Here is a 25,877-nt window from a genome sequence, read left to right on the forward strand (position 1 = left end):
TTATAATTATTTATAATTATTTATTATATTATAATTTATAATTTTGTTTTTAAAAAAATGTCATACCCGGGATTCCTATTATGCCGCGTACACACCATCACTTTATGTGATGAAAAAAAATGACGTTTTTAAAAACGTCACTTTAAATGACCGTGTGTGGGGCAAAACTTTGTTTTATGTCTTGTAAAAATCGACCAAACAAAATTGAAGCATGCTTCAATTTTATGTGTCGTTTTTCAAAACGTCATTTTTTACTTCACAGAAATTGACCGTGTGTAGCAAAAAACGTAGTTTAAAACAACGTTTTTTCACCCGTGCATGCCCAGAAGCTACTTATGAAGCGAGCTTCAATGGAAAAACGTGGTGGAACGTAACCTCGCTTTGCTAGAACATTGTGAGAAAAACGATGGTGTGTAGGCAACTTCGTCTTTGAAAATTGAAGTTTCAAAAACGTCATTTTTTACTTCACAGAAAATGTAGTTTTTTTTCATCACATAAAGTGATGGCATTAGACTCTTGTTTGGTCAGATTTAAGTGAGTTAATCCTAAAAATTACAGGCCTACAGTATAAAACGCCAAATTTCCTTGCAAATAATGGTACCGCTTTCAGCACCTTTTTTCTGAAATAATCATACCGCCAGGGAGGTTAAAGGGGTTGTAAAGGTTTGTTTATTTTCTAAATAGGTTCCTTTAGGCTAGTGCATTGTTGGTTCACTTACCTTTTCCTTCGATTTCCCTTCTAAATATTTTTTTTCTTTGTTTTCTTTGCCTGAATTTCTCACTTCCTGTTCCTTCTCAGTAAGCTGTTCTGGTTGAATAAACACCGCTCGGATGATGGTGTGAAGTTTACTGAGGAGAAACAGGAAGTGAGAATTCAGACAAAGATAAAAAACATTTCGAAGGGAAATCGAAGGAAAAGGTAAGTGAACCAACAATGCACTAGCTTAACCACTTCAGCCCCGGACCATATTGCTGCCGAAAGACCCTCATTCCTCCTCATTTGTCCCTCATTTCTGTCTGATCTATATAGATGTATATAAAATGCACTTTTTATCTTTCAAAAAGTGTTTTCCAGCGTTAAACTTTTCATCTTATTTCTAAATTGCTGCATTTGTAAATTCCAAAAGCCAATATAAAGACATAGTAGTGGTAAAAAAGCACTTGTGGGTTTAACCAATATTGTTTTTTTGTACAATTTTCCCCATTAAGGGGGTGTGGCTAGGGGTGTGTCCTAAGCCTGCATACTTTTGCTGATAGGCATCCCTCATTCTCATCTCAAAAAGTTGCGAGGTATTATTTATTTATTAAAATTCTTAAAAGTACAAAAAAAGTACAAAACGCAGTCAGTTACCCGTAGGCCTCGATGCGCCGAGAACAACAATACAGCAACAACCAAAAAAAACACACACAGGCAGCGGAACAGATCAAATTTAAAATAGTTAGCAGATCAAAGAACTATAAAAACCTATGTAATTCCATAGGCTAGACTGAAAAGCTCAGTTTTTAAAAGCTTCCTGAACTTAAAAAGATCATTCTCAAGCCTTAATTTTAGAGGCAGGGAGTTCCAAAACTGTGCTCCCTGGACCGCACTCGTCCTCCCTCCGCATTTTTTCTTACGAAATTTAGGAATCACCAAAGTTTCCAAATTAGCCGACCTTAAGGTACGGTTGGGCACATACTTGGTGAATTTTTCCTGCAGGTACACTGGCCCCTTGCCATGGGTAGCCCTGTGCACCATGCATCCAGTCTTAAACAGAACCCGTTCCTTCACGGGTAGCCAATGCAGGGCTCTCAGCGATGGCGTGATGTGGTCACGACGACCAACACCCGTGAGTAGCCTCGCAGCGGCATTCTGAATAAGCTGTAATTTGTGCATGATGTTATTAGGTAAACCCAGGTACAAAGCATTACAATAATCTAATCGACTTCCGATAATGGCATTGCTTGGCATTGCTTGTTCCCGATCATATGCCGCCACTTGTGCCCATCATATGCAGCCACTTGTGCCCATCAAATGCTGCCACTTGTGCCCATCATATACCGCCACTTGTGCCTATCATATGCAGCCACTTGTGCCCATCAAATCCGGCTACAGTGTCCTCTGCCTGATCTCTGTCTGCCTGGCACTTACCCCATCTTAGTGGCGGGTCAGGCTGCGGGTGATGGCAGTAAGCTGTTGGACGGCTCCTGTGTCCTCCATGCTTCTGTTCGCCCTCCTCAGTTTTTTTGTTCTGCTAGGCGTCCAATTGGAGCACCTGTGCCTTCAGCCAATCGGGTAACAGGTATTAGACCCATGCTACCTGATTGGAGAAGAGGCGGTTCACTGTTATAAAAGCAAATATTCATTTGCTTTTCTAACACATCTGGGATCTTAGAGCGAACGCAATGCTCTACGCTCTAAGTCTACCTTTTTTGAAGCCTATTAAAGCCTATGGCCCCTGTGCCCTTAATGGACGGGCCGCCCCTGGTTGTATAAGGTATTTACTGTCAGAATAATTTTTTTACTATCCAAAGTTAAAACAACAAGGGCAGAAGATTTAATAGATATGGAAAGATGAAAAAATTATATATATATTTAACTGACAATTGTGTGGTCGTGCGACGTGGCTCCCAAACAAAATTGGTGTCTTTTTTTCCCCCACAAATAGAGATTTCTTTTGGTGGTATTTGATTACCTGTGCGGTTTTTATTTTTTGCGCTATAAACAAAAATATAGCGACAATTTTGAAAAAAATTTATATTTTTAACATTTTGCTGTAATAAGTATCCCCCCAAAAATATATAAAAAAACTATTTTTTTCCTCAGTTTAGGCCGATACGTATTCTTCTACATATTTTTCGTAAAAAAAATCGCAATAAGCGTTTATTGATTGGTTTGCGCAAAAGTTATAGCGTTTACAAAATAGGGGATAGTTTTATGGCATTTTTATTAATACTTTTTTTTACTAGTAATGGCGGCGATCACCGTTTTTTATCGGTACTGCAACATTATGGCGGACACTTCGGCCACTTTTGACACATTTTTGGGACCATTGGCATTTTTATAGCGTGCTATAAAAATGCATTGATTACTATAAAAATGCCTATGGCAGGAAAGGGATTAACACTAGGGGGAGAGGAAGGGGTTAAGTATGTTCCCTGGGTGTGTTCTAACTGAAGGGGGGGTGGACTGACTAGGGGAAATGACTGATCGCTGTTCATACATTGTATGAACAGACAGTCAGGCATTTCTCCCCCTGACAGGACTGGGAGATGTGTGTTTACACACACAGCTCCCGGTTCTCGCTCTGTAACGAGCGATCGTGGGCGACCGGCGGTGATCGCGCCCGCCGTGTACGCGCGTCGGCGTCAGGGGTGAGTGGTAGGCGTGCGTGCACCTCTCGGGTGGGGCGCACGCCCCTATTGGCTGCTCGGTGAGATGATGTAGATATACGTGATCTCGCCCAGCAGAGCCGACCTGCCGCTGTAAAACTGCGGCGGCTGGTCGGCAAGCGGTTAAAGGAACCTATTTAGAAAATAAAAAACAAACCTTTACAACCCCTTTAAATTGGATGTAAACCCTCCATCCACCCAGTGAATTGAACAGCCTCAGATGATACACTGAGATGAACCAAATCTCGTTACATAGATTTTACATTTATACACTGTTATACTATGTACTAGCTGGGCCTTATCATGTCAATAAGATAACCCTAACTGAATCCAAAACTGATACAGACAATAATACTGTACTTACACAATACATATTAAATATATACAATGATTATACAATGTATTCAAAACTGCAAACAAAGTAACAGTGATAATTATGTTACTTTGTGAACAATATAATTCAGTTCCCCAAGAAAAATTTGAAAAAAAAAAAATCTTCCTCCCTTATTCTCCCTTTAACAGCTTTTTGTTTCATACTAAACTACAGGTGTGATGTAACATTGATTTTGGACTCTATTTAGACAGAGACTAGCCTGAAGAATGTATGGGGAGAGTCAGAGAACGAAGACGCCAAGTGGAATGAAGTAAAAATTCACCTTGGGAAGCTGAGACATTTTGAAGTTATTTTTGAAGGAGTACGCACAAAAAGTTTTGGTGGAGGAGCAGCCATTGACGACATTGAGTTTACCAACTGCTCAACAGGTGAGTAACAATTTAAAGCATGCTCCTTTGTGCTCAAACTAGGGACACAGCTTACCTGCAGAATGACATCCATTTCCAATTTGACATTCATTGTGCGCACATGGCATCTGGGCTGATGGCTCTGAGTGGGCATATTCCCTTGAAGTGATTGTAAAGGAAATAAAAAAACAAAAAACAAAACAAACATCTTTATACGTACCTTACGGCCACAGATCTCCTCAGGCCCCCCACCGGTGCTCCTGGCCCCTCCTCTTTGTCCAGTGCCCCCACAGATATCCGCTTTCCATGTGGGCATTCGTGCATACTTGCTCCCATTGGCACAGACAGCGTGACTCAGCCCCACCCCCCTCTCCCTTGTTACTGGCTTTGATTGACAGCATTGGGAGCCAGTGCCTCCCAGTGCCCCAGCAAAGCCAGAAACACACATAAGTGAGTGGAGAGAAGAGCTGCAGATGTGCACAGCGCTGGATCAAATGAGGGCTCAGAAAAGTATAAGGGGGGGGGGGGGGGGGTTGTAGGCCAAAACGGATGCCTAAACATTTTACCTTAATGCAGTGATTGTAAAGGATCACCTGGTAAAACAACCCATTCAGTTTAAAATAAAAATGAAAGGCAAAATATTTTTGTATAGATATGGAAAAAACATTATAAAACCTTGTTTCCCTTTTTTATAAGTGATCACATTCCCTCTGTTCTCAGCTGCATAAGAGCTGGGGGGAGAAGAAGTAGCAGCACACCAAGCTTTCCAGTGAATGGCTGTGCAGCCAGACGGGGCGTGTCAGGACACGTCTGATCATTGGAGGACAGCTAGAGAACTGACCACAGTGTGCGCTCCTGCTTAGTGTGGTCCGTTTTAAATAGGAAAGCAAGGGGATTGGCAGGAACACCAGGGATTTCACATAAAGAAAGCAATACAAAGAGAGCAGGATTCTTTCCTATATAAGTACATTAAACAGCAGCCACATATCAGGAATAATGATGAGCCGAACACCCCCCAGTTCGGTGCAGAAGTTTAAAGGGTGTCATGATTAAGAAAAGGTTGAAAAATACTGCTCTACAACATAGCACACGCTGTTTATTTTTAAATATAAAAATGTTTTATATTTACTTAACTTTTTACAGCATGGCTCTACATTCATCTCTGTTCACTTACTAAGTCTGACTTTAAAAAATGGCAGCTGCCTTGTAGATTCCACTTGTGCAGGCAAGTCACTCATTGATAAAATGTAGCACCTCCTTCAGTAAATTAAATGATCCTATTTGTGTCAGCATTGATTGCTGCTTGGAGGGATATTAGACTTTGATGTTTAATATTCTGCACACTTGATTTACCGCTGACCAGATCTGGAAAGTACAAGGTTCAGATTTCCTAGTGCTTGGCGATTCTGCGAGCATCACGTCAACTGATGATGTTCAAAGCGGTTATGTGACAGAAGACACGAAGCCCAGAATGCAGAAATGCTCTAAATTGATTAGTAAGGCCACCCGGGATGTTTGTATTTGTGTCTGTAAGGCATATAGCTTGACATGGCACATACACCCTGTTGTCTGGTATCTGCCGCCATCCATCATCTTCCCCTGAACTTGCCTTGATGTGACCTTGTCTTGACAAGGAAGCAACATCTTCAGACTGGCAAACAGAACTCAACTTTCTTCTAGGCGGAGATGTATCTATTACTCCATGCTGCTAACCATCCCTTGTCCTCTGCATCAGTGATGTCAAAATAAAGGTTTAAAGATACATTCCAGTCCAACAGGGGAATAAAAGGGTCAGTTAATTTAATCATGATATTTCAGTTATAAGTCCAATCTGATGGACCGGTTCACCTTTGACTTTTTCTATCTCAATAGGGCTTCCAGGCATTTATCATTCTCTTGCTCACTTCTACAACAAGCATGCTCATATCTTTTTCCTTTTGTTGCATTATCTATAACATAAGATATCCAACTGGGAAAAAAGAGTTACAACATAACTGACACAAACATGCATAGAGATATAGCCAGAAATGAGCAAAATTTTTAGTTTTATTTCCCCAAAATCTCAGTCAAAATTATGAGCAGTGGAAGCAGTGGAAAAGAAAAGTAAAATAAAATAAAAAAATTATGAGAATGAATGCACACGTATCAAATAAATATCCAAAAAGTGGAAAAAGTACAAATAAAAAGAACACAAAATTATCTAAGCTTCAAGGTCAAATAAAATAAGATATCGCCTGCAAATGCGGCAAGCTTGTGCTCTGTTGATCCCACTATGATTTCAAAAATCTCTGGGTCGGCCCTAATTTTCATCAGCAATGCTTCCATCATTAAAGTGAACAACATACGGGATGTTTGTGATAGGAAAACCTAATGAAAAGTTACTGTTTATTTTTACTCAAGCCACAAGTCCATCGTAGAGTGCAGAGAGGCAGGCCTGCATTTTGCTCCCTAACCTTTATCTTTTCAGGATTGAGGACTGGAAAGTCCAATCGATCCTGTCAAAATCTTTCTCGCCATCTGAAGACAGAATCAGAGAGGGAATTTGATGTATTCCTACTCAATTAATAAGGGAGAAAGCTTTTTGAGAATTATCTCTACTTTCTCTATCTGGTATAAAACCTACTTGGTCTTTGTGTATTATTGCTGACGGAAGTATGTTTTAATTCTATCAGCCAAAATCTTTGCAAGGATCTTAATATCTAGATTTATTAAAGAGATTGGCCTATACAGTAGTTCTGGCAAAATGTTAGGTCCTTTCCTTCTTTGGGCACAACTACCACATAGGCTGCCAAAGCGACTATAGGGATGTGCCCTTTCTATGCCAAGGAATTAAAATACCAAATCATGTAAGGATATCTGTTTGAGCGTGGTTGGAATGTTCCAGAAACTCCAGGCCCTAAGGCCTCGTACACACGACACATTGTTTTCCTCGACGAGTTCCTTGTTAGGCTTGTCGAGGAACTCGACAAGCTTGCTTTGCATACACACGGTCAAGACAAAATCTCCTTGTTCTCAAACGCGGGGACGTACAACATATACATTGGTAGGGGAAGTTCGATTCCACTAGCACAACCCTTGGAGCTGCTTTTGCTAATCTCTTGTTACTGCGTGTTAAGTAAAAGTTTGGTAAGAGACGATTTGCACTTTTCAGTCTGTTACAGTGTGAAAAATGTGTTATCTCCATTAGAAATGCTACTTTTACTCCTGTCTCATACTTTATTCTGAGCATGCGCGGGTTTCTTAGCATACACACGCTCGAGTTTCTCGTCGAAAACCAGCCCGACGAGGAACACAACAAGGAAATTGAGACTCCCGTCAAGGAAAAAGAGAACTTGTTCTCTTTTTTCCTCGTCGAGTTCCTCGACAGTTTCCTCGATGAAAAACGTACACACGACCGTTTTCCTCGGCAAAAAAGCTCTCCCACCAATTTTCCTGATGGATTCTGTCGAGTTTCTCGTGTGTCAGAGGCCTTTGGCTGCAAAGGTGAAGGATAGATACTTCTAGCTTTAACCACTGTGGTTTCCTTGCATTCTCTGGCAGAGAGGGAACAAACTTGGACAGAACAATCTCATGTTACGAGAGGAGCTTTAGCTTAGTTGCAGTGTTCCTCAGATAGTAGTATTTTTTTTCAGCTAATTTTTATTTTATTACAGTTAACCTACCAGCATGTCTTTGGAATGTGGGAGGAAATTAGAGTAACCAGAGGAAACCCATGTGGGCACAGGGAGAGCATGCAAAATTCAGGCAGGTAGTGCCGTGGTTGGAAATTAAACCGATGACCCTAGTGCTGCCAGGCGCAAGTGCTAACCACTTTACCACTGTGCTGCCCTATTGCTTTTTTTTTGGCTTACAGCTTTCTCTATATATTCAAAGCAAGATTTTATCTTTTTGCATACCTTCAACATGACTCTCCAAAATGGGCTTTTTAGAAGAGGTCTTCTCACAGTGCCAGAGCCAGCAGGAAGGGTCGAGATGTCCCTTTTTCTAGACGCTATGCAGGTATGCTCACTCTTTTCTGCAGGTGATGAGCTGTCAATCAATCAATGTGGCTGGGAGAGAAGTTCGGAATGTGCTGCATTGATTAATATCGAAAGCTGATAACATTGATTGTAATCAAAAGGCTGATAACAATGATAACCCTGTTCCTCAATGTTCCTAACCTCCCAGCCTTGTAGTCCCAATAACTGCACAGGGTGACAACACTGCAGTGAATTTACCAGTGTCACCCTGCCAGAATAAGCCTAAATTGCTGGCAGGATCACTAGGTTTTTATTATATAAAGAGGAAGTGACAGCATATAGAAAGATACAGTTTACTTCATAAAGTATAGATGCATCCTCATCTTGTGATTTTTAAACTTTTTTTATAGTTCTACTTTAAATAGGTTGGTTTTGCTTGTTGTTAAGAGTTTTCCTTTAAATGGAAAATTACAATTTCAGCCCTACCTTATATAATTAAACCCCATCCTACCTTTCCAGAATTATTTTTGAGTAAAATTATTTCCATTGTAATTCTAAAATGGGACTAATTCATCAAGCTGTGATTTGTGATTCTGCATGCTAAAAGTGGCAAACCGGGTGCTATTATCACTTGTTATATTGGTTCATTCATCAAAAAAGGAAAAGTTTTATGTAACCTGAAGGCAAGACATATCTCCCTTGCAATTCTCTGAAGACAAAATTCAGGAGTAAGTACTGCTTTAGCTACTAGAAGCAGGTAAAAGCAGATATATACTGGACCACCGGCAGTGCTCCTGACATATTATGGATGCATTGCAGGAAAGAACAAAGTAAAGGAAGAGGCACTGATATCATGCACTCAGTAGGCTTTGACACCATCTAATAATGGAGCTTACTAAAGATTGATTCCACAGAGGGAAGGGGCGAGGGAATGCTGATTAATAAGTATAGCTTGCTGGTTGGGTGGGCTATCAGCAGGACTTGTTAATTACCCATGAATGGGAAAATTGACAGTATCTTTTTAACAATAAAAATGATTTAATTAAAAATATGTTAATGTTTTCATACTTTCTTTTGTCCTGCGGTACACCCATAATATGCATGAGCAGGGCCGCTGATAAGGTGGCATAGGTGGATAAAGTCAGTACTGCTGTTCCGCTGCACATTGAAGGGATTGGAGGCGGGGTTGGAGGGCCACATCAGGAAGGCTGTATGGTGCCCCTTCTTTTCTAACAGCAGTCCTGTCCAGGAGCACTACTGGACTGGGGAGAAACTCTATCTCTATATCTGCTGACTCTGTATTTACAACCACAATTGCAAAAAAGTTGGGACGCTTTGTGAAATCTACATAAAATCAGAATGCAATGATTTGCAAATCTCATAAACCCATATTATTATACAGGATTTTTACAGCACCAACAGTTTGTGCAGTGCTTTACAACATTAGTACAGACAATACAACTACAATAAAATTCAGGAAGAATCAGAGGGCCCTGCTCGTTGGAGCTTACAATCTAGAAGGGAGGGTCAAGTGATACGAAAGGGTAATAACTAGGTTTGTCCCGATACCGATACTAGTATCGGTATCAGGACCGATACCGAGCATTTGTGCGAGTACTTATACTCGCACAAATGCTCCCGATGACAGATCCGATATCTGGAACCGGAAGTCGGTGGACGGAGAGGGCGGAGTGGAGATCGGTCTGGCAAAAGTGGATCACCGGGATAAGCTGGCCCAGGGCAGGAGTGCAGGACACCGCCGCATATTCTTTCCAAAGTGCTGTCACCTGGAAACACAGCAAGAGTCCAAAGGAAAACAGTACTTGCAGATGTGACACATGACTGTTTGGATATGGTAGGAAGTGCGGATTCATAGACAGGTGCATGCCTATTGGAAAAAAAATCAGAACTGGAGGAAGAATTAACCTGAGAGAAAACAAAAGAAACACAGGTTTAATACTCCATATATTATGTCAATGACTGGAACAATACTAACATATACTTGATGTGCATGATGTTTAGTATTGATGTAGTTATTGTGCAGTTTATTGTTTCTCTCTCTCAAGAGTCCAGTCTGCAAAGACTGCAGAAGTCAACAAGAGATGCAATCTCTAGTTGGCCTTTCCTGTATTCTGATTTATCTCAGTAGGACACTTGCCATCTGTATATGAAATGTCCTCATGAAAATGGAACATAAAGCAAGTAAAACTGTGACAACCACATGAAGAATTTCTCCAAGTTATTCCAAACTGTGTAGGTATTGAAAATATGTTATAGCTTTCCTTTTTTTATAACTGCATAGAGCTTTAACATATGCCTTATAAAGCCAGAATATCCTGAATGTGGGAGAACTAAGCAACAATGTCCTACAAGAATATTCTTCGTAATATTCTACTTCTTCGTCTTAAGTTTTTTCAGCAAAGGTGTTTTTACCATGTACATTATTAAACCAGACCACCATCTATTTACCCTTGGGTCGTTAATCCACGGAAGTGTAGAAGAACAAGACTAATAGTAATGAAATCTTTGGGGGCACTGATCTAATAAGAGGCAGAGAGAGGAACATGCGGTGAGAAGCAGCCATTAGGAACCGTCTGACAAGAGTAGCTCCGGGGAGCAGAGGAAGCACAGAGCTAAGAATAAGGAGATAACGATTCATCAGTGTACAAGCACAACAAAAGAAAATGTTCACTGAAAAAGATGCTGCACAGGAGGACTCTGAATATTATTATTTGGATATTTACAGTATATTTTGTATGTATATATCGTTAATTAAGCATACACATTTAGGGAGGCTGTGGCCAGTAAGATTTATCTTACCATTAAAGTGGTTAAAAAGGCAGAAAGATTTTTTTTTATATATCTTAATGCATTATCTGCATTAAGGTGAATTTTTTTTCAAAAGTTGCTCCCCTAGTCCCCCCTCAAACACTCATCTGAGCCTGATCTCGATCCAGCATTGTGCCTATGTGCAGAAGCTCTTCTCCCACCTCTCTCTTCTCACAGGAGACTCAGCAGCAGCAGAAGCCATTGGTTCTTCATGGGGCTAAGTGGTATACTATTCTCCAATTTGACCACTAGAATTCTCCCTGTTTATGTTAGCAGTATACCAATAGGGGAGTTGAGAGAAGTTGGTGAAGGTTGGTTGTGGCGGAGAACAGAGAGCAGGCAGAAAAGACAAGTGTTCCTAATTTAGGCTCTCAAGGAAATGCAACGGCCTCACCAGCAGAGACCATGTAGTAAACCCGACTATGGCTTTCTCTTTGATGGAATGCCAGAAATCTCCCTGGCCCTCTGTGGGCCAGAGCAGGGTAATTAGAGCACCATTTTTAAGAACTGTTATAGGCAGAGGATGTAGCTTTATGCAACTAATCACAAATTTCAACTAAGGTATGCTGTGCTCTTGATGTATTTATGAAGAGTTCCCAGCCTAACAAGTTAAACTGTACTGTACAAATCCTTGCTCGGTAAAGCAAGAAAAAGAAAAACATGGAGTCAGGCCTCGTACACACAAAAACCAGCAAGAAACTTGCTGGGAGATATTTTTTTTTTGCCGAGGAAACCGGTCGTGTGTACATTTTCGGCGAGGAAACTGTCGAGAAACTCGACCGAGCCAAAAAGAGAGCAAGTTCTCTATTTCCTCGATGGGAATGGAGAAACTTGCCTTGTCGAGTTCCTCGACAGCCTAACAAGGAACTCAACAAGGAAAACGATGTGTTTCGCCCCATCGAGTTCCTCGGTCGTGTGTACGAGGCTTTAGTCTTCTTGCCTATTAAGAGAGATGGCCTGTATCTGGAGAACCTTGTATTGAATATGGATCATTAATAGCTGGTAGTGCCCTGGTGAGTTGGGTTAGCCAGTGTGTTGGCAGAGTTGAGTCCTCTGTCTGCACTATGTATCTAGTAGCCCAGCTGCCTTAAGACTGGGTAGTTGTGGGACTAGGTTTGCAATCACGGAAGATGCGATTCTATTAGCTATGTGTATCTAGTAGACCTGGGATTCCCTGTTAAGCCTATTGGTTATATTGAGTAGCCAGCTCTTGGGATGGAGGTATCCTCTAGCAATGATATACCTGTACATATGTCCCCAGTACGGGAACTGGCTTATCAACTTAAGGGGTGCTACAAGTGGTTAATACCTGTGATGCATTTTCTTTTTAAACTGCTTTAGAATCTCAAGGTCATAGGCGTGCGCACAGGGTGTGCCAAGTGTCCCCAGGCACATCCTAATCACCCTTTACAGCACAGATTCCCCCTACCTCCTTGGCTCCCTCCTTCCCCCTGCAGTGCTGACAGCTTCCCTCCTCTCCCTTTTAGGATGAGTGGAGGAAGGGGTCGGTAAATATGTAATTGACCATCCCCTTCCCTTTCTGAATGAACACCGTGAGTAGAGTTGAGCGAACCCGAACTGTAAAGTTCGGGTTCGGTACGGACTTTGGGTTTTTCCCGAACCCGGACCCAAACCCGAATAATTGGAAAAAGTTTGGATCCGGGTTCGGAGTTTGGGGAAAAAAAATGCGCGGAGGTCCCCGCAAATTCAATAACCTGACCCTTCAGGTCTGGTATGGATATTAAGGGGAACCCCGTCGTCAATTTAAAAAAAAAAATGATGTGCGGTTCCCCCTAAATATCCATAACCAGACCCGTTATCCGAGCACGTTGACCTGGCCGGCCGCAGAAAAGAGGGGGGGGACAGAGTGCGGCCCCCCCTCTCCTGAACCGCACCATGCCACATGCCCTCAACATTGGGAGGGTGCTTTGGGGTGCCCCTTAAACCACCTTGTCCCCATGTTGATGGGGACAAGGGTCTCATCCCCACAACCCTTGCCTGGTGGTTGTGGGGGTATGCGGGCGGGAGGCTTATCAGAATCTGGAAGACCCCTTTAACAAAGGGGACCCCCAGATCCTGACCCACCCCTGTGTGAAATGGTAATGGGGTACACTGTACCCCTACCATTTCACGAAGGAAGTGTAAATTCTTGTAAAAAAAAAAACACACACCGTAGAATAAAGTCCTTTATTAATAAAAAAAAAAGAAAAAAACTCCAGCGGTGATAATCCACTCATTCCCAGCTTCCTGCTCCAACGTTGTCCTGATCCAGCGGCGGGTGCGGGTGATCTCCTGTCCAGCGGTGAGAAGATCCATCCATCCGGAGCGCAGCATCGCCGACCTCCTCTCACCGCTGGACACAGCCCAGCGAATGACGTGCTGAAGCTGTGACATTACTTATATAGGGGAGGCAGGGCCACCCGTCACGTGACCCCGCACCCTCTGACGCACCCTCTGCTACGTCACTGGGGAAGCCCAGGAAGAGGGAAGACTGGGCTTACCCAGTGACGTAGCAGAGGGTGCGTCAGAGGGTGCATGTCACAGTAATGTCACAGCTTCAGCGCGTCATTCACTGGGCTGTGTCCAGCGGTGAGAGGAGGTCGGCGATGCTGCGCTCCGGATGGATGGATCTTCTCATCGCTGGACAGGAGATCACCCGCACCCATCGCTGGATCAGGACAACGTTGGAGCAGGAAGCCGGGAACGAGTGGATTATCACCACTGGAGTTTTTTCTTTTTTTTTATTAATAAAGGACTTTATTCTACGGTGTGTGTTTTTTTTTTTTTACAAGAATTTACACTTCCTTCGTGAAATGGTAGGGGTACAGTGTACCCCATTACCATTTCACACAGAGGGGGGGTCAGGATCTGGGGGTCCCCTTTGTTAAAGGGGTCTTCCAGATTCTGATAAGCCTCCTGCCCGCATACCCCCACAACCACCGGGCAAGGGTTGTGGGGATGAGACCCTTGTCCCCATCAACATGGGGACAAGGTGCTTTGGGGGCACCCCAAAGCACCCCCCCTAATGTTGAGGGCATGTGGTCTGGTGCGGTTCAGGAGAGGGGGGGGCCGCACTCTGTCCCCCCCTCTTTTCTGCGGCCGGCCAGGTCAACGTGCTCCGATAACGGGTCTGGTTTTGGATATTTAGGGGGAACCGTATGTAATTTTTTTTTTAAATTGATGGCGGGGTTCCCCTTAATATCCATACCAGACCTAAATGGTCTGGTTATTGAATTTGCGGGGACCTCCGCGCATTTTTTTTTCTAAAAGTCCGTGTCCTATTGACTACAATGGGGTTCGGAGTTCGGGTTCCCGAACCCGAACTTTTTTTTTAAAGTTCGGGTTCGGACCTGAACCCGAACATCCAGGTGTCCGCTCAACTCTAATCGTGAGTGATCAGTAGTGTGTGTTTGAGCTTTGGGGTGCACACCCTAATGCAATAGACTGCGCACACCTATGCTCAAGGTGTTGTCTGTAATACATATGTTTGGTTTGGCTTCCAGCAGACTAATGAAGTATTGGGGAGTGGGGTGAAGAGGTGAGTATAAGAAGAAGGTGGGTGCAACATTAAAGTAATCCTCTTGTTTTGCCTTGCATAGGCAAAACAAGGGTTCACTTTAAAGTAAAACATCAAGTCTCTTTACTGAATCCTAAAACTTTGAGTGTGAAATGCCTACTTTTGGCTCAGATCACCCTGCCTGCAATGACAAGGTTTGTCATAAACAATCTTTAATGTAGCAGACAGGCCCTTGAGGTTATAAAAGCCTGAGATTTGATGTGGATGATTGGCTTTCTCCCAAACAATGCATCCAAAATCACAAATGCAGACACAGCAATGTAGCTTTTTGTAAGGGGGTTTTATTACTGACTTATGTTTTGTCCGTAGCTTTTCTTTAAACTCAGCAAACGAATCCAGCTGACTTTCACAGTCACCACAAAGGTCACCCAAGTAATGGGCTTATTATTGGTGCAGCCATCCCACCGTTGTTCATTTCATTTCACCTTCAGGTTGTTGAATTGCGTCTAAATAGTTGAAGCTGGCTTGACTTGCTCTCTATCTGATGAACAGAGAGAAGATACCTTCTAACATCCAGTGTCTTAATCATCGCCTGACATCTGCCTGACCTTGTATTCTAAGTGAACACTGCCGAAAACTACACTTCCTGTGTACAAAATGTGCAACTCAATGAGGCAAATGATACTGAGAGAACTTCCTGTCAGACTTTTTAATACAAAAAAGTTATTTAAGAGAGAAATTGCAACCTATATTTCAAAACAATAAATAAAAATATGTTGGAATTGTTATATACACTTGAAATTAAATTTTTTATTGGAAATGGAGGAATGCCCTTGTTGAAGGGTTACAACACCAAATACTGTATATATTACTAGTGGTGCAGATTATCGAACCACTTATTTGCTGACTCTACTGATTGAAAACCCTATGTCAGGAGTATTGAATTAAAACTCATGGAAGTCCGATCAGTAACATTTTCCTTTGAATCGCATTTTTGTGTGATGACTCAGATCCTTCACATCACAGCCCTCTCCTCCTATATCACAATCCTGTCCTTGCTTCAGTGTCCTCAGTTCCCCGCACATCACAGCCCCCCAGGTTACATCACAGTTTCCCCTTCACAGTAGTGTTCTGAACCCCTTTCTTCACATTACATACCCCCTTTATTCTCAGCACTGCCCTTCTTTACAACCCTTCCACAGCACTGTCCCTCCCTACAACCCTCCCACAACACTGCCCTTCTTTAAATCACTCCTCAACAGCACTGCCCCCATGGGGGTCCGCTCATAGGGTTAAGGGGGGGCGAGTGACCCCCCTGGAATCGGCAATGGTCTGCCATGCTCGCATCTGTAGCTGTGCTGACTCTCTCTGTGTTTGTGCAGTCGGCTCCACAGCTGTTGCAAGATCAGTGTCACGGAGCTTGCAGAGCTCTTTACTGCCACCTCTGACCGCTTCCTGTATGTGCGCCCTTGTGTTTGCTTTGCTGCCTGTAATGTATTTTCAATGGGACATGTGGAAACAGGACTTGGGAGAAGGAAGACCACCATGACCTTACAAGTGGGGGCTGTGAGTACAAGTGAAGGGAGGAGGCTGTTTGTGTACAGGGGGGGGGGCTGACATATATACAGATGAGGGGGCAGCTAAGTGCATACAGGTATGATCAGTGAAGGGGGGGTGCCAGATATAGAAAAGATCATATCATCTGTCCTGTCCTGTATACAGCTATATACACCCATCTTCCTTCCTGTATTCCTCCATCATCACTGACTACAGATATACATCATCTGTCCTGTATATAGAGCTGTATATACCCACCTCCCTTCCTCTATATACCAATACCATCCACCCCTTCTATATACACATACTGTACACCCTCTGTATTGTACATTTGATCAGCACAGTGAGGCTGCATACCATGGGAACATGCCTGCACTTTATGGGATAATGACTAAGCCCCTCCCCTCCCCTTCATGACATTGTCAAAGAAGCGGAGCATAGGTGACCGTAAAATTATGCCCCCCTGGAAAAAGTTCTGCGGACGCCCATGACTGCCCCCTTTACATTTCCTCCCTACAGAACTGCTCCTCTCCATATTAACCCCCCCCCCCCCGTAGTATCCTCTACCCCCTTTCACATCAACCTTCCCACAGCACTGGCTCTCCTTCACATTTCCCCAACAGCATTACACTCTTTACAACTGCTGCCCCACAGCACTGCCCCCCTCCACATTACCGCCCTCCCCCACAGCTCTGCCCTCCTTCACCCCCCCACCCCAGTCATGTCCTCTGCCCCTTCACATCACCCTACTCCTCCCATTCTTCACAGCTATGTCCTTTGCTCTCCTTCACTCTCCTACCTTACAAAGAGCAGGAGGCAGAACAATTCTGGATCAAGGGCGGGAGGCACATCAGTAATGGATAGAGGGCAGGAGAGGGAGCTACCAGGTTTAACTTTTCATATTAACCAGTCAGTGATTGGTTGCTAGGACTGCCCTGCATCCTAGCAGCCAATTACCTGCTGGTTAACTTGAAGAGTTATCCCTGGCAGCTCACTCTCCTTTAGTGATGCCTGCCCTGTGTCATAGTTTCTGTTCTGTGGATGTTCAGAGTGCACAATATGGTTGCCGTGAGCCCACCATTTTAAAAGTGGAGTTTGGTTATTCATTCCATCAAATTCATTGCTGTTGTGACTCTACTGATCAGGAACAAAGGCTTTGCATTGCAAAATAGGTTGGCCCTGATTTTTTGTGGTAAGCCTGCAAGGTTTTTGACCAAAAGTTTGTAATTTGTAAACATTGAGAATCCTAAAGCCTCTTACACACAACTAGTTTTTTTTTCGTTCACCCCAGTGGATGACAGCTCAGGTCAGAGCCACTGTACTAACAATCCGATGTTAGTACAGTCATCTTCCCTGCTGTGCTATTGTGTACTGACAGTTCTAATAGGGGGACACCCCCCCCCCACCACAACACTCCAGGCAGCGCTCCCAGCCATTGGCTTAGAGTGCTGATCGGGTGCCAGTCGGCAGACCTTTTTTGATCATGGTCCTTCGACAGCTTCTGTTGGACCAAGCTGCCATACACACGGGCTGAATGTTGGCCGGTTGCTATTGAACCGGCTGATGCCACCCAACATCTGGCCCGTGTGTACTAGGCTAAAGGATTCCCTACTCCTTATCCCAGCTCTTCACTTATTTGGTTTATGTTGGAGGTGACAACATGTAAAAATCTTTCACTTAAGCAGACATTCTGTATTTTTCAATGCTGTAGAGAAGAGGAAAGGTATAATATTTCTTCTTTAATGTCCATTGTTTTGGAAAGGGATATGCAGCTCATATAGTTGTGACGGTCCGGTGTCCGCAGACTTTTAGCCACATGTTGCCATTTTTTTTCTCTTTATTTGCACTTTTATATTGCTGATAAATGTCATTTCTTTTCCCTCTTCTGCCTGCATTAAACTCTAATTGTCAGCTGTGTTTTTTTAATTAATAGCTGACAGTTTTTTTTCTTCATGATGTGTAGACCATTTAAACTTAACACAACTCTGCCCTAGCTACATCACTAACCTATTCTCAAAATACCACCCAAATTGTTCTCTTTGTCTCCTGCTCTATAGCTCCTTTGGCACATCCCCCCAGGCTTGACTCTAGGACTTCTCCTATCCTCCTATCCCTAACCCAGGATGTCTGACTATCTCCCTGAAAACCGTTCTCTTTAGAGAAGCCTATCCTGCCTCCACTTAGCAACTCATCAGCTATACAGTTGTATATTTTTGTATCACTTGACCCTCCCTTTTAGACTGTAAGCTCTAATGAGCAGGGTCCTCTGATCCCTGCTGTATTGGATTGTGTTGTAACTGTACTGTCTGCCTTCATGTTGTAAAGTGCTGCGCAAACTGTTGTTGCTATATAAATCCTTGATTATAATAATAATCAGCACGGTCCAATTCCGTTTTATGGAAAAGTAAAAAAAAAAAGATAATTAGTATTTAGTGATTTCATAATCTCCTTATTTAAAACAAGCTCCTGGTTTGTAATTACACTGGAGTTCTACTTTAAATAAGGCAGATGTTGTTTCTCTTAAGTATCCCTGAACTAGATAATAAATGAAAGAGTACTTTCTAAAGAGTAATTAGAGAAACAAATCGGAACATAAAAGAAAGTGTGGAAAGGAGTGGTAAACGGATGACAGCATGTTAATAGGCGCATTGTGTTACTGAACTTAAATCAACAAATGAAATGGAGCATGCATTGATTCAGTTATGTATTGATTTCAACGTCTTGTTGGTTGCAGTTGGAGAAGTGCCTGGAATATGCCCAGAAGACACAGATTTCATATGCAAAAACAAGAAGTGCATTGAATTCCACCTGGTGTGTGACTACAAGTCGGACTGTGAAGATTACTCGGATGAAGCTGACTGCAGTATGTATATGTTCTTGTCTTTCTTAATGCCTTGTTACCTAATGTTTTATTAAGAAGAATGTATAGTCTTTTCGATTTTTTTAAATAAAAAACAAAACAAAAGAACTAGGCTTAATGTAAGTTATGAAGTTAAAAATTAGCTTCACTTTAAGTATATATTATATATATATATATATATATATATATATATATATATATATATATATATATATATATATATATATATATATATATATATATATACTAGACATGTGCACACTGTTTCGTAATTCCGTTTTTATCCGAAAAATTTATTTATTTAGTTACTCCCGAAATTCATTTTTCATTATTTTGTTTTTCGTTGGAAATTGCATCAGTTTGAAAATCCGAATGAATTAAGGTTGAATTTGTCATTGAAGGCTAATGCCGCGTACACACGATCGGTCAAACTGATGAGAACGGTCTGATGGACCATTTTCATCGGACCAAACCGATTGTGTGTGGGCCCCATCGGTTATTTATCCATAGGTTAAAAAAAGCAATCTTGTTTTAAATTTAACCGATGGATACCTAACCAATAGAACAAAACCGATCGTTTGTAGGCACGTCCATCGGTTAAAAATCCAGGCATGCTCAGAATCAAGTCGACGCATGCTTGGAAGCATTGAACTTCGTTTTTTTCAGCACGTCGTTGTGTTTTGCGTCACTGCGTTCTGACACGATCGTTTTTTTAACCGATGGTGTGTAGGCACGACTGACCATCAGTCAGCTTCATCGGTTAACCGATGAAAACAGTCCATCAGACTGTTCTCATCGGTTTGACCGATCGTGTGTACGCGGCATTATGGTGTCTGTTGATAGTTCAAAGAAGATTCAACGGAGCACCGAAACTGTACGACGCTGCAATCATACTTTTCCGGTCGAATGTTCTGCCTACAAGCTATAGTAGAATTCTAATGTTGTATGACTAGTAATAATTATATTTATAAATTATTATTAATAGTCAACCAACATTAGAATTTTTCTATAGCCTATGGGCCGAGCATTTGACCGGAAATGTATGATTGCAGCGTCGCACAGTTTAGCTGCTCCGTCGAATCTTCTTAGAACTATCAACAGACACCATAAGCCTTCAATGACAGATTCGATGTTTGTATGTTTTTCGATGCTTTGTCGAATCTTCGTCGTTCATGTTGAATTGTCAAGTTAGTTCTAGCTATTTTACTGCTCCCCCTCTTTGGTTACAATCAATAACATTAATCATCATCAGTATTTTTATTTTACTTCCCCCACCTAATTCCAGCAGCGATCTTTTCTCTCTATAATGTCAAATCTTTTCTCTCTATAATGTCGAATCTTTTCTCTCTATAATGTCAAATCTTTTCTCTCTATAATGTCGAATCTTTTCTCTTTGTAATGTCGAATTTTTTATCTCTATGTAGAATAATCTTGGACTAATAAAGTTAAGGTTAGGCACATTCAACCCACGAAAACGAAAATAAAGCATTTGTTTATGTCGGATCTTTTGGTTTTCGTATTCTGTGCATTCGTTTTCGTTTGTTAAAACGATAACGAAAATACCTGAAATTCGGACGAAAACGAATGCACATGTCTAATATATACCTGTAAATCCTTTGCCAAAAAATTCCACTTTAGTCCTATATGGTACTTACCTGTTATAAGTCCTCAGAGGTCTTTACTGTTGGACCAGTTGGTCCTGCTGGCTGCTGCTGTAGCCAAATATCCACCACTTCAGATTTCCCTCCAGTTGGTGCTTCTTTTCTATTAATTTCTGTGGAGGGGTTACCCATGCATAATAGATGGCTGTATATAGGACCTCTGTTAGAAATCATGGGGCCCCATACAGCTGAAGGGACCCCCTTTGACCCTGCTCCCGACCCCACCTATAGACCCACCCTTCCCCTGACCCCTTGAAACAAAGTGAAGGTTAGACTTTAAGTGATATATATATATATCTTTCTTCAGCCTGTTATCAGGTCCACTATTTACTTCTATGGAGCAGTGGATGTAAACAGACTTGTGACTGTGTTCATACCTATCTCCAATCCAATCCGCTAAAAATAAATAAAGAGGATCCATTCCACTTCGTCTGGGCAGTTGAGTGTAAATAGACAGATGATCTGTTTACATCCGACCGCCCACAGAGCAGAGTGGGCTGTGTCCATGTCCACTCTGCATGAGCAGAGCAGACCTGTCATCCTCACTGAGCAAGTAGAATCCGTTATAATGGAGCAGTTAGTGAGAAGATTCTATACAGATTTCCCCTGCCCGTATGCAGCCACGCAGTCCGGCTCCTGCTCTGGTACGGCAGATGAATGAAGCACAATGAAGAACAGCAACATGCGGAGGGGATTTAATTGTACATGTGCCCTGAAAATTAACAAATAGTCGCTCCTCTGCTCTCACCTCCTTCCTGCCCCCCCGTTGATCTGACGGGGCCCTGAAAAATTTAATTATACACCGTCCTAAGCAAATATTAGTGCAATTTAAAAGCCCATATTGTTTTATTTTGCATAAGTAAAGTTGGCTGCCCCCCTCCCCCTGTTGATCTGATGGGGCTGGGCCCAGAATGGCAGGACTGGCTTTACTGCCCTATAAGTGGCCATGGCTGTGTATGGGACACATACTAGATGGTCTTTCCATAGGAATGATGAATAGAGATTCTTCTGTGTATACACAGAAGATGAGTAGCTCGGCAGTATCATCAGCTGCATGACTCTCAGTTGGCCAATCAGTGAAGATCTCGAAGGGCCAAATACTGTTCAGTACATGGCTTGGAGGGCTTGCTGGGTTTAGATGTTGGAGGAAGGTGAAGCTATCTCACAGAAAGAGGTATGCAACCAGAAAGACATTATGCTAACATTTGAAATTGTTATAGTTGTACCTTCCCCTTCTTGTTATAGTAGTTGTGCATGGTGTTCAAAATTGACTGTGCAGCTTAGGGCCTATGTACACAGGTGTACAATTTGCTGCGTTAAAAGAGAAGTTTAGGAATACATTTTTTTAAGAATTTTACTTACCTAGGTGGATGCTGCATCTTTCCCCCGCCGGCTCTAAGACTGAGCAATCAAAGACTTCTGATCACTCAGTTTTCAGAGCTCCATGACCAGAGAGCTGGTGACTGTCAGTCACAGGCTCCCTGATCCCTCCATGCTCACTAGAGTGCTGGGCTATGGAGGGGGTGGGAGTGGCTGGCTCAGGTTCTCAGTGTCTCACAGAGAGGATGAGCCAGGTGCAGGTCTAGGAATCTGGGTGGATGCTGACCATATGGTCGTGATATTTGTCCAGACTGGACAGGCTGTGTGATGTGAGCTGACATTGGGCTTCAGAATCAACTGCACTCCTGTGAACCACAGAAGTACAGCTAAATAGGCTTTGGCTGTACTTATCCCTTAGAATCTGTAAATTATATGAAGCAGTATTTTATGCTGTGGGCCTAATCACACTGCTCTGTTTTGGTCAGCTGTGTAAACCAAAACTCGAAAAATCTATGTTTATTGTATTGTGTTTTGATCATATTTTATGCTGTATGCATGTATACATTTATGCTAACATTTCATGCAGACAGCATTCAATGTAATGAACCCTATAGGGTTGATTTACTAAAGGCAAATAAACTGTGCACTGTGCAATTTCAGTTGCTCCAGAGCTTAGTAAATGAGGGAAGCTCTGCTGACTTCCACCAGCCAATGACGCGCAAGCAAAAATGTTTTTTGACTTATGTGATTGGGTATTTTTTGTAAAGTGAAGCTTTACCACATTTACTAGCACTTGCAGAATGCAACTGTACTTGCAATGTGCACAATCTATTTGCCTTTAGTAAATCAACCCGATTGTGCCATCAGCTCCGCTCAGGGCTGGGCGCCTCTGGTGCTATTTACACATTGTTTACAGGTCGGCTGTGAATCAGTCATTCATGTGATAGTGATACAGGCACAGAATTACTTCAGTTATCGGCCTTTTAGAATGACTAAAGACCGAGGTCAATCTGTACATGCACTGCTGTATGAATGACTCATTTAGGGCTGATATCCGGCCTTTATCCGGCCCTTGAGGCACTATTCAATCCATTGACACCAACAACGGGGCATTATTCCTCACTCTGACACCAAAGATGGGGCAGAATTCCTTCCATTGATACCAGTAATGGGGCAATATTCCTCCCTCTAACACTAAAGATAGGAAATTGTTTACTCCCATTGAATGCCAAGACATGTTCTACTCCCACTGGTCCTATTCAGGTCCCCCTAATGTCTGAAGGACAAGCCCCCTGTTCTATGCTAATCAAGTCTAATCAACATTTTGGTAAAACAGGAAATGTATTTAGGTTGCTCTTGTAGATGTGGTTTCAAAAATGATATGTGTATAAGATTTATCTATTGTTACCAAAAGTTTTGTTTTTATTAAGATCATTGTCAGGTACCTGAGAAGGGATGAAAGCTATGCAAATGCACCTCGCATGTACACACTGTACTTGGCATGCATTTCAGAGGCTTCCCATTGACAACAATTGAATTAAAAATGGGTATAGAACAAGCTGCATTAAAAAATAAATAAATAATAACCACTGGTGTACCTTCCCTGTCACATCCATTAATACTAACAACAGTGCAACGAGCTTGGAAACATATTTAAACGCAATACATAAATGCCCGTAATATGGGCTCTAAAGGATAGTAAAATGTTTAATTCGGTTATAATCTTCTATGAGTTTTTTTTTTTCTATGAGTTTTCCTGCACAGGAAGTGAGCCGTGTTCTAGAATGTATTACCCCCTGCTATAACATATCCTTGTAATGGACAGCAGGCAGGGTTTGCCTTGCTGTCCCACCCTATGGGCACTTTTCATTGGTAACCCAAAAAAGAGACAATCTCACAGCTGTGGTCCCAGCTTCCCTTTGCTTGCTTTAGGCAACTATTACAGAGTAATGATCCGCATACACGAGAACTGCTGCACAGATGCACAGAAGGGGAGAATCTTCACAGAAACCCAAATTAAGCTCCAGCTGCAAGGATTTTTGCATGCAAATAGTAACTCTAGCCAAAATGTTTCTTGTTTCTGTTTTGGTGGAGTAATAATACCTTAGAACATCTGTCTGCTGTCTTTATTTGGAAGACTGCTACTCCTGCTGACAACATTGCCTACTCACTGAAACATCCATGCCATGTGCACTCTTCTTACTGATATGCCCATAGCAGACGCTCACCAGATGGCTAGCCCCTTTAGATAGACCAAGGAAAACATTCCTTGTGAAGCACGGAGGTGGCAGCATCATGCTTTGGGGCTGTTTTTTTCAGCTTGAATAGGGGCCTTAGTCAAGGTAGAGGGAATTATGAACAGTTCCAAATACCAGTCAATATTGTCACAAAACCTCCAGGCTTCTGCTAGAAATCTGAACATGACGAGAAACATCATCTTTCAGCAGACCCAAAGCATACATCCAAATAAACAAATGAATGGCTTCACCAGAAGAAGATTAAAGTTTTGGAATGGCTCAGCCCGAGCCCAGACCTGAATCCCAATTAAAATCTGTGGGGTGATCTGAAGTGGGCAGTGCACAGGAGATGTCCTCGCAATCTGACAGATTTGGAGTGTTTTTGCAAAGAAGAGTGGATAAATATTGCCAAGTCAAGATGTGCCATGCTGATAGACTCATACCCAAAAAGACTGAGTGATGTAATAAAATTAAGTCTAGGTTCACATTGGAGCGATTTGTCACGGGATTTGAGAGATCAAATCGCATGATAAGTCGCAGCCTATTGGAGGCGATGGCACTGTTCCAATCGGTGCGACACTGATTTTGTGGTGCTGCACCGATTTGCAAAAGTAGTTCCTGCACTACTTTGCTGATTTCAGGTGCGATTTCAATAGACATCTATGCATGAAGCCACACAGATGTCTATCAAGTAGCAGCGGAAATCGCGCTGACCTTGCTACTTTGAAATCGCGCTACTTCAAGTGAAGTAGCACGATTTCAAAGTAGCATTAATGTGAACCAGGGCTAAAAGGTGCTTCAACAAAGTATCAGTTTTAACGGTGTGCATACTTATGCAACCATATTTTTTTATTTTTTTTATTTTTACTTCACTCCACCTAAAATATTTCAGTTTGTTGGTCACATTGAAGATGCAAAATGTTCTGAAATGATTTATCGTTGTCTCATTTTTTTTACATCACAGAAACTTTACATTCTAATAGGGGTGTGTAGATTTGTTATATCCACTGAATGTATACAGATATACACAGTGTATGTCCCTTTACTAACGAAAGAAAAAAAACACCAACATTTTTTCCTTGATCTATCTAAAGGGGCGAGCCATCTGGTGAGCTTCTGCTATGGGCATATCAGTAAGAAGAGTACACATGGCATGGATGTTTCAGTGAGTAGGCAATGTTGTCAGCAGGAGTAGCAGTCTTCCAAATAAAGACAGCAGTTACAACTAGACAGATGTTCTAAGGTTTTATTACTCCACCAAAACAGAAACAAAAAACATTTTGGCTAGAGTTACTATTTGCATGCAAAAATCCTTGCAGCTGGAGCTTAATTTGTGTTTCTGTGAAGATTCTCCCCTTCTGTGCATCTGTGCAGCAGTACTCGTGTATGCGAATCATTACTCTGTAATAGTTGCCTAAAGCAAGCAAAGGGAAGCTGGGACCACAGCTGTGAGATTGTCTCTTTTTTGGGTTACCAATGAAAAGTGCCCATAGGGTGGGACAGCAAGGCAAACCCTGCCTGCTGTCCATTACAATGATATGTTATAGCAGGGGGTAATACATTCTAGAACACGGCTCACTTCCTGTGCAGGAAAACTCATAGAAAAAATTATCACCGAATGAAACATTTTACTATCCTTTAGAGCCCATATTACGGGCATTTATGTATTGCGTTTAAATATGTTTCCATGCTTGTTGCACTGTTGTTAGTATTAATGGATCTGACAGGGAAGGTACACCAGTGGCATATTCTTTTTCCTTTCAGGTTAGGTTATTATTATTATTTTTTTAATGCAGCTTGTTCTATACCCATTTTTAATTCAAT

General features: G+C 42.2%; 1 protein-coding gene across 1 annotated transcript in view; it reads left to right on the plus strand.

Moving 5' to 3' along the window:
- The window catches only part of MALRD1 (MAM and LDL receptor class A domain containing 1), a 529,217-nt gene that overhangs the window by 358,702 nt on the left and 144,638 nt on the right, over positions 1 to 25,877 (plus strand). Inside the window, exons 29-30 of the mRNA XM_040352491.1 lie at positions 3,954 to 4,134; positions 18,710 to 18,838. Of these exons, the coding sequence (XP_040208425.1) occupies positions 3,954 to 4,134; positions 18,710 to 18,838 (310 nt within the window). The remainder of the gene's footprint in view (positions 1 to 3,953; positions 4,135 to 18,709; positions 18,839 to 25,877) is intronic.

Source organism: Rana temporaria, chromosome 5 (genome assembly GCF_905171775.1).
Source record: "Rana temporaria chromosome 5, aRanTem1.1, whole genome shotgun sequence".
Lineage (NCBI taxonomy): Eukaryota > Metazoa > Chordata > Amphibia > Anura > Ranidae > Rana > Rana temporaria.